Genomic DNA, 10,423 nt, shown 5'->3' on the forward strand with positions numbered 1-10,423 from the left:
TAAATCGCGCCGATTAAATCTAACGATCGCCTTATCATATCACATCAAACCGTGCAAATTATACTTTGTTCTCAAATTGTTAATGTTAACAACATCAGTATTGCGTGACTACATTTAATGCCCTTCCGATATTTGTCCTTGTTTTCGCATGGGCCGGCTGCAGTCTCTTTTTTTCTCCCAAGTCCGAAGTCTTTCGCGTTTTACAACGGTTGAATCTCCAGTTTTCACTCCACCACCAACATCCTCACACTCATAGCCTACTTGCCGAGACTCCTTATGTGTACAGATGTGACGTAATGACGCAAAGACATAATCGAGTTTCCCGTGGAAATCCACCAGTACCACTAGAATTAAAAACATTATTACCAGCTTACCATTTTGAATCAAGCTACGGCAAGCAGATAGTTTTGAACACGATTAATCGCATCGCAATCGCGATGTCAAGCCTACGCGATTATATGACGCAAAATGCTGCGATTTTATATTAAATAAACAAATAAGCGCTGTTAACGCAATTAACGCAGCATCTGTTCATTTTTGGCATCCTTTGGCTATAGTGTTACATGATCCCGCTCTTATCATGCAAATGCTTTTAAACCATTCATGCGCGGTAAAAGACAAAAAAGAACGCGCTGTCAGTGAATGTCCTCCTGACACACACACACACACACACACACACACGACCCACAGATAGACGCGCGCCAGTATCAAGTTCTCTTTCGCGGTAGAACGAACAACACACATGTATGCCTAAATGAACGCGCTGCCTGTGAATGTCCTGACTGTGACACACAGAAAGACTCGCGCTAATATCGTGCGTGCGCACAAAACAGCATGACAGAATACAGTTCTCTTTCGAGCTTGAACGAACAATAACACACACAATTATGCCAAAATGTCTTTTTGTCGAGTATCTTCATAACATAAGAGTAGTCTTGTGATGAACGTGAAGAGTTGTGACTCGTGAGAGAATGAGGTGCGTGTGAGAGGCGCGTGTGAGATCCGCGTCTCTGACAGCAGCAGCTGGTCTTAAAGGGACAGTACACCGTAGCCACTAATTATATCTGTCGCTTAAGTTAATCAAAGAACAAAGGGAACAGAGAAAAACACTCACTGCTCTTGACTAAAGAACTTTTTTCTTTAGGCAGATTATCACTAATCTGTGTGTGCATTTATTTTCCTTGAGAACCAAGCAAGTTGACTCATGAAACCGAGGACAATATCGCAATCGCAATATTAACCTCTATTATCGCAATATGACATTTTCCCCAAATCGTGCAGCCCTACTGGTTATGTACTTGCTCAAAAAATGATTTTGGGATAATTTTTAACCCAAAAAAGCTATGGACTGCAGCTTTAAAGAAAGAATCCAGAGCTGCAATTCAGATATGGAAATAGGAGTTTAGTTTCTGACATGCGCTGTAAGCGGTAGACCAATCACAACAGCCTGAGCCATCTGACCAATAAGAGCAGAGTAGGTTGTCGGAAAGAAGAGGTTTAGAGAGACAACGAACTGTTTTACTTGGATGCATGAAAACCTATTGTAGGGAATCTCCAAACCAAAATTAGGAACCTTTAAAATAGCATAATAGGAGCACTTTAACACTTTATTTTTTCTTTAGAAGGGCAATTGAAAGAGAATTCAAGTAGCCTGATTAAAACGACAACAACACAAGAATAACTATGGAAGCACCGAAACTTCAGAAAACCAAAAATGTTCGGACAAAAGTTATTCTGATTTTATTATCAGTGACATTGATTTTATAACAGTTCGATAAACAACTAGGTTATATTAAGTGACTAAGTAATAAAATATTAGTTAATATTAAGTGACTTAGATTTTAGACACAATACTGACTGTTTTTGCTCTGTTTCGCCAACAAGAATAGTTTAGAACTGAGTCATTGCTAAACTGTTTTGCATGTTCAAGCAACACACAACAGTGTTTCAATCATTACTGAATGATTCAGCGTTTCTGAACAAGTTGGGTGAGTCAATGATTCAATGACCCAGTCACTTGTTCAGATTCATATTTAAAAGTAGCATTTTTTCCCAACATTTCACATTTGTACATTCAGAAAATTTTATTTAGAACCTCAACATTAATGCTATTGTAATTTTGCTTTTCAAATACATCTAAATGCCACTTCAGATGCAGCATCTGTGTCACCTCAGCAGTACAAAGATAGATTATGTTGATACTGATTTCATTTGATTGGTAACAGCCCTTTAGTGTCTTATTATACTAACTGAATTTGATAAAATGTAAGAATTTGACATGAAAGATGACGCATACAAAATTGAGTTGAGTACATTTAAAAGTTAAGGGAAAATGCTCCTTACAAAAGAGAGGGAAAAAACCTGGAAATCAATATAATGTGGCAAATACCAGGGTTGCAGGATTAGTTTTGAGTTCACAAAACCAAACCAATCTAATCAGGCTTTGTTGGTAACATCGTCAACTTTCTCTGTCAACTCAGGATTTGAAGCTCTTTTAATAGCTAGAAAAGCTCAACTAATATGACAAGGCCAGAAAAGAAGCCAGATTTGGCCAATTAAAGTGTGAATGGTGATTCTAGAACACACTTGTCATTCTATGGATGGATAAAGCAAGTGAAGCCTTCATTCCATTAACAGACTAAAACAAATCATGCTGAGAAAGGCCAACAGAGAAAATGAGTCCGATCTACTATCAAATCACCATGTCACCAAATCACCATCAAATCACCATGTCACCATAAAAAAAAAAAAAAAAATGTAAGAACTTTCAGCAGCAAACAAACTATAGGCTACCGTAATCCTGTATAGAGCATAACAACTACAAGACTGATTAATACTAGCTCTATGTTCCTTTAAAAAAAATAATAATAATTTTAAATAAAAAAGCCAAATATACAGATTGTATCTTTCTTTTCTTTTTTGTGTGCAGTTTGCAAGAACAGCCTTCTTTGTCTTCGGTTGAATATAAAACATATGAATCTTTATGACAAATTGTACAAAAAAGCTAACATTTTTAAACATAAATTTTCATATGTTCTACAATATATTTAAATATAAAGTAAGAAACTGCAGTTAAGGTTATTGAATCCAGCAAACACGCACTTATGCTTTTGGGTGTATATACTTCAATAACTATCACACTGGGCAGAAATAGTAGTATGAAAGCTAAATTAATTAGCCTACCTTTAACTTGTTGGGTAGTATTACGCAATATTTTTCAGTCAGGTACAAAAAAAATCTGAAGACTGTTGCTGTTGTACGTCATCAGTTTAGATCTCTAAATTCTAGAGTTTTAGTTTCAGTGGAATGGCCCTTTAGCAATCCGGATATTCAGAAAAATAAGCTGAAACAAAAAGAAACATCCGCAGATACTCTGCTTTGTAATATAGCTTTGTCATTTCTTTAGGACTTGTCAGAAACTAACTGACCCATACGTGCAGCTCTGGTGTAACTGCTACCTTTTCATGAATTACAAGTCGGCATGAAATCAATGTATGTTACTGGTGTTGTTGTGAATGATTCAGCCATGCATTTTATATACCTTTTTTCTACTTCGAAAATCAGTAAAGAAAATAAAAGGTTTTTTTTTTTTTTCTGCCACTTCACTCAAACATCATCATTATATGGTAATAAAGTCAGTTGCAACTTTTATTTCATATCAACTTTAAAGAGATAGTCCCAAATTGTTTAATTCAGTCATCATTTCCTTCCTCTCATGTCTTTCCAAACCTGTACAACTTTTCCTCTGTCAAATAAAAATATATTATGACAAATGTCTCAGTTTTTTTGTCCATGTAAAAGAAGTCAATGGTCACCAAAACCAACATTCTTCAAAATATACTATTTTTTGTTCTGCAGAAGAAATTCAGATTTAGAACGGCAGGAGGGTGAATAACTTACATAATTTGGTGGAAATAAAATAAAATAATGTGTGTAACGTGTTTAAGTCCTATCAATGACAAACGTAGCAGAATGAATATGGTACTATGTGTCTGTTGTCCACTCACAATGTGTATTCTTCTTTCAATAATAACATTAATAATAATGCTAAATGATTAAGTATAATATTAGATTTGCTGTCGCATAATGGATACTTAAGCCTTATTTATGGGGCTGTTGGAGTACATAAGACAAAAAAGGTTGGGAATCACTGTCCCAGCACACCGCAGCCCATCCCTTGATCACAATATATTAGGCGTATGTCTGCTTATATGTGACCTCTGCAGACTCATCTTGCTATTGCATGATCCAGATTGTTCATATTCATTCTAATAACTTGAACATGCACTGGGCTATTATATCTAGTTCACATATTTGTGTCAAGTTTTACATCACAGGCTGTCAATCACACAATGCTGGGCACTGGAGATGTCTAAGAAATATGAACTTGATTTCCTGGCAGCAGGGATGAACATAGATTCCCAGCAGATTTAAATACTCATCTCATTAGCTGTTTTCAAACAGTGGCGGTCACCTCACCAAACCAGATGAATATAACTGGCCCCAAAATGAAGGATGCAGGATGATGAACATGTGTTGTCATGTTGTGCGTTTGTGAATAATCCATGGAAACGTTACATCACAGACTCCCTTAAGGATGAGTTTCTGCATACTGTCTCCAAATCACATAACGTTGAACGTGGACACATTATCGAGTCTGTTTGTGGCTCAAAACCGTCAGTTACAGCCTGAGCTACTCATACACACACTTACTAGTGTGCATTTATCCTGTGTGTTGCATTTGTAAATGTTTAATACTGATCAAGAGTTCATATTCTCTACCAAATATACCTGTTTCGCCTTACTTACCCATCTGGCTAGTGTGTGTTATTGTCCAAACGGTCTCCGAGTGTAGTCTCTGGAGGACTAACTATGCTGGTTATCTTGAGGCGGGTACCGGATCGGTTTTGGTTCGCTTGTCAGACAGATATCCGGGCAAGGCCCACCTTAACCCACGCTGCTCCGGTTAAAACAGCCTCTACAGCTCCAGATGTACCGGGGAGATGAATACACCCGGGCTAAATCCCTCTGTTCTGATGTCGGGAATTACGTAATTTTATCCGAAGAGATGAATGCTCATGTGCATCATAATAAAACCAGTGCCACTTCAGAAGCACTTCCTTCTAGCGAGCAAGCGGTCTGATTCTCTGCACAGAAGACGAGAGCGGCGACGCCCCGCCTTCCACTCAGCTGGTTGGTTTGTGATCTGTGCAGAAGGTTCTTGTCTGGACGCTGATTGGTAGACTAGGTTGTCAGTAAAACAAGCCGCGCCTCCTTAGGGATTTGTTCGAGTCATGTTGCCTACAACTCAAATATGAAATGGAAAGTGATGGGAAGTCCGATTCGTTTACGCGAATCGGCTCTTTCGAACGGTTCGTTTTAAATTAACGCTTACAAAAAGAATAATCAGTGATTCGTTTACGTTGTGACGTCATTACGCCATCGCCTGGTCAGTCTGTTGCGTTTTATTTCGATTAGGTTTATTTATTTGTATAAAAATACAAATTGCTGTATTTGTATTATTTATTTATTTATTTGTTCCCATTTGAGTTTTTGCATTAATTATTCTGCTCATAAAAACATAAAAAAATGTATACAGTTTCAATATAGTTAGCTGTCACATTAAAATGTATTCACATGTCTTGGCTGGAAAATGTATCCATGTTTTAATAAAATGCTGTTTTAAGTAGCCTACGTTTTATTTATAACATATCTGCTATTAAGATAAACTCACGTTTAGCCTCGTGAATTAGTGAATTGTAATGTTTAATATGTCAAATTCTGCTCCAACCAGAAAACAACAGGTAAGATGTCTACTAGTTTTATTCACACCTCTAAATAATAAAGTTACGCCCTCTACTGGACGTGTTTGTGAAGTAAATTCATAAAGCAATTTGCATTTCTACATGAAGATATAATGCCCGATTTTCTTTTGTAATTATGTAACTGTGAGAATAAAATGACGATGACAAAATTATATTATAATGAACCATGGATTTACTATATTATTATAGACCGAATGTCTGATTTTAACGACAGTCTACTAGGCCAATAACAACTCCATATTTATTAATGCAAAAATAATAATAATAATTATAATAATAATAATTTGCATTACCTAAATGTTAAAAATCTAATCTTTGTATATAAATATTATATTTTTCTGATATAATGCAGTTCTGACTTGCTCCACCAATATATACTTGCAGAATGTAAAGCAATTAGAAGTGTTGTGATATTTAATTTGTTAATATTTTCCCAACTTGTATTTATTTGAATATATTTGAAATGTAAAAAAAAAAAAAAAAAAAAAAAAAAAAACTTTATTCTACACTGCATCATCAGTTTGTCCACAAATCAATGCTGAACATGTTGCAATTAAACAATTATACATTGCTTGCATCTGATATCTTTAAAGTTTAAATCCAATTTTGAATTACACAATAGAAACATTGGTAAAGTTCAATGAGAAGCTGCAACATAATGTATTGTATTGTATTATCAGTGGATTATTGTATAATTTCATTTGTACAATCATTCTCAAAAAAATAACTAAAATAAAAAATAAAAAAAATAACTAAATGCAGAAGTAATGGCATATGGAATGCCAGACCTGACATAATAATATATAAATAAATAAATAAATAAATAAATACACAAAGAAATGTAAAAAATAATATCTAATCCTTAGAGACCCTTGTGAAAAAGAAGTACACTTCAGCATAATTATTACCAAAAAAAAAAGACTTTAAAAGAATATACGGTAACACTTTATTTTACAGTGTCCTTGTTACATATGTTACATGTACTTACCATAGCAATAACAGTAAATTATGCATAATTACATGCAACTAACCCTCAACCAAATCCTATAATCCTACCCTAACCCTACATGTAGTTGCTTAATATTACTCAGTAATATATAATATATAATTACACTGTAACAATGACACCTTAAAATAATGTGTAACCGAATATAATTAAGTATGAACTGATTATAATGTTTTTCGTCACTTGAAATTAAATTGTAAAATAGTTTAAATCTATAACTTTTTGACTCCCTTTGCGCTTTAGGCGTAAGACTGCGTATGGCCGCTTGGCCAGAAGCTAGAATTTTACTTTGTAACGTGTTAAATATGAAAAATTTTCTTACACAAACTCATCGCTTTGCTTCAGAAGGCCTTTATTAACCCCTGGAGCCGTGTAAAGTTCGTTTATGATGGATGGATGCACTTTTTTGAGCTTCAACCTGATGGTTGCAATCCACTGCCATTATAAAGCTCGGAGGCGTCAGGGTGTTTATTAACTTAGATTGTATTCGTCTGAAAGAAAAAAGTAATTTACACCTATAGGATGGCTTGAGGGTGAGTAAATCATGGGCTAATTTTCATTTTAAAGTGAACTACTCCTTTAATTACCCTCCACTGAACGCACTGCACGCTTTGTGGTAAAAGTCAATGGGCTCAGGGGAGGCATGAAAGACGCGTTCTCCCGCTGTAACTTTACCTGCTGGTGTCGCTGTTGGACAGTGTTAGAAAAACTAGTGATTTTATGTTGATTTATTTATGTAATATGGGTTATTTTCTCATCCAACTTCTTTGAGGAGGCCCCTGATATTGCAGCTATCTGCCGATAACAAGTCCCGATCCGATAGGCCTACTTGTATTATAGTGCTTGGTGCACACTGCACACTTCAAGCACATTCAAGTAATTAAAATCAATCCAATGTATACAGGGATATGCAGAGAGTTTCTTAGGGGCAGGGGCTCAAAGGTCTATCTATCAAATAAATATATAGCCTACCGATCCTTGAGATCGTCTTGGGACATCCCTGACTTCTATTGTCTTTGAAATATGGTTTAAGTGTACTGCTGAATGTGCTGACAAGCTTTATGGTAATATATACTTTAATAATTACATTTCTGTTGTAACTTGTATAGCCTATTAAATATATTTCTAACTACGCATTTGTAAAGATGAAGTTGTAGTTTAGTATTTTAAATGTTTGGCATAATTTACTGTATTATCATTTACACCAAACCTGTGTTCATTTATTTCTTGTGCTGAACACAAAAGAAGATATTTTGAAGAATGTGGTATACACTCACCTAAAGGGTTATTAGGAACACCATAATACTGTGTTTGACCCCCTTTCGCCTTCAGAACTGCCTTAATTCTACGTGGCATTGATTCAACAAGGTGCTGAAAGCATTCTTTAGAATATGGGCTATTGATAGGATAGCATCATGCAGTTGATGGAGATTTGTGGGATGCACATCCAGGGCACGAAGCTCCCGTTCCACCACATCCCAAAGATGCTCTATTGGGTTGAGATCTGGTGACTGTGGGGGCCATTTTAGTACAGTGAACTCATTGTCATGTTCAAGAAACCAATTTGAAATGATTCGAGCTTTGTGACATGGTGCATTATCCTGCTGGAAGTAGCCATCAGAGGATGGGTACATGGTGGTCATAAAGGGATGGACATGGTCAGAAACAATGCTCAGGTAAGCCGTGGCATTTAAACGATGTCCAATTGGCACTAAGGGGCCTAAAGTGTGCCAAGAAAACATCCCCCACACCATTACACCACCACCACCAGCCTGCACAGTGGTAACAAGGCATGATGGATCCATGTTCTCATTCTGTTTACGCCAAATTCTGACTCTACCATCTGAATGTCTCAACAGAAATCGAGACTCATCAGACCAGGCAACATTTTTCCAGTCTTCAACTGTCCAATTTTGGTGAGCTTGTGCAAATTGTAGCCTCTTTTTCCTATTTGTGGTCGAGATGAGTGGTACTCGGTGGGGTCTTCTGCTGTTGTAGCCCATCCGCCTCAAGGTTGTGCGTGTTGTGGCTTCACAAATGCTTTGCTGCATACCTCGGTTGTAACGAGTGGTTATTTCAGTCAAAGTTGCTCTTCTATCAGCTTGAATCAGTCGGCCCATTCTCCTCTGACCTCTAGCTTCAACAAGGCATTTTCGCCCACAGTACTGCCGCATACTGGATGTTTTTTCCCTTTTCACACCATTCTTTGTAAACCCTAGAAATGGTTGTGCGTGAAAATCCCAGTAACTGAGCAGATTGTGAAATACTCAGACCGGCCCGTCTGGCACCAACAACCATGCCACGCTCAAAATTGCTTAAATCACCTTTCTTTCCCATTCTGACATTCAGTTTGGCGTTCAGGAGATTGTCTTGACCAGGACCATACCCCTAAATGCATTGAAGCAACTGCCATGTGATTGGTTGTTTACAATATATAAGCGCACATGCAATACAAGTAAGCACACTTCATTTTCACAAGACAATATGAAAGCATCTAAATTCTTGTTGTCTCTGTGTTTTTCACGTTTGCTTGACTAAACTAAATTTAATCTTTTGTAATATCCTCCTGAGACCCAGAATTATTATTTATTTATTTTGAATTTAGTTTTTTTTCTTTCATGTCATCACATATAGAGCATAAGATACAAATGGTAAAAAAAAACCTTTTTGAAAAATGATATTTCATTCATATGCTATGTCCTCTGTAGTGGACACCAGGACTCAGTTGTTTAAAAAAGTAAAATGACATGAAATTAAATGTATAGGCAAAACCACCGGGATATATATATTTTTTCAATCACCAATACATTTTGGGGTTTCAGGATTTATTTTAACTAAAATTTGTATAAAGATGATTCTTAACTATGTTATGAAAGATATATAACGGAATTAATTGATACACCATTTTACTTTATGCAATATGTGGGTATGGCCATAAATTTATATTCCCATTCAATGCAATGTATCTATACACTGCGCACATTGATGTTCTTAAGTGTTCTTGGAGCAATATTTAATGAAAAAAGAAGTGTAATAATTGGAGTAATAATTAGCAACATTTTAATTATAATATCTAATATTTCATAGGAATATTGATGTATCATTTATTTCCATATTCACTTGTTGTGTCTCCCAAAATGCCTGATAATGGACATGTATGAAATCAATGCCCTGTTCTGTAACAGAAAGTCATTTTTTGTTTTGAAACCCCATAACGGTTTCCTGAGATGTTGGTTTATGAAATACAATTTGAAAAGTAGTCCGATTTAAATTATAATTACAATATATGATCATATTTCCATAAGAGTGCTACATTTGATCACTAAATTAATGTCAGATATTTTTAAAGACCAAGGATAAGTTGTTTTCACGGTGAAACCTCCAAACATTTGGTATAGCCTATCTGGAAAGTCCTGAATGTGCTCTTTAGGACACCCAGATTGTGTGACATGTGACATGTGATGGTGTCAGAGAAATTCACTAAAGAATAATGTCCACTACAGTGGACAAAAGTCTATTCCTGGGTCCCAGGAGGATATCTTTAGAATTCAAATAAGTTTGTCATACATTATTGCCAGAAGGCTATTGAAGA

At 36.0% G+C, this 10,423-nt stretch overlaps 2 protein-coding genes across 8 annotated transcripts in view; both read right to left on the minus strand.

The window, feature by feature from the left end:
• The window catches only part of rap1gds1 (RAP1, GTP-GDP dissociation stimulator 1), a 48,516-nt gene extending 43,330 nt beyond the window's left edge, over nucleotides 1–5,186 (minus strand). For 2 of the 7 annotated variants that reach the window (XM_084403864.1, XM_084403860.1), the window contains exon 1: nucleotides 4,810–5,149. In XM_084403864.1, coding sequence (XP_084259990.1) covers nucleotides 4,810–4,813 — 4 coding nt within the window. In that variant the 5' untranslated portion in view covers nucleotides 4,814–5,149. Of the gene's footprint in view, nucleotides 1–4,809 lie in introns of all 7 variants that reach the window. The other 5 variants (XM_084403861.1, XM_084403862.1, XM_084403863.1 and 2 more) reach the window with 5 other exon arrangements.
• hnf4b (hepatic nuclear factor 4, beta) overlaps nucleotides 1–10,423 on the minus strand; it is a 457,854-nt gene that overhangs the window by 123,361 nt on the left and 324,070 nt on the right. The gene's annotated exons all lie outside the window — the stretch shown is intronic.

Source organism: Rutilus rutilus (genome assembly GCF_951802725.1).
Source record: "Rutilus rutilus genome assembly, chromosome: 3".
NCBI lineage: Eukaryota > Metazoa > Chordata > Actinopteri > Cypriniformes > Leuciscidae > Rutilus > Rutilus rutilus.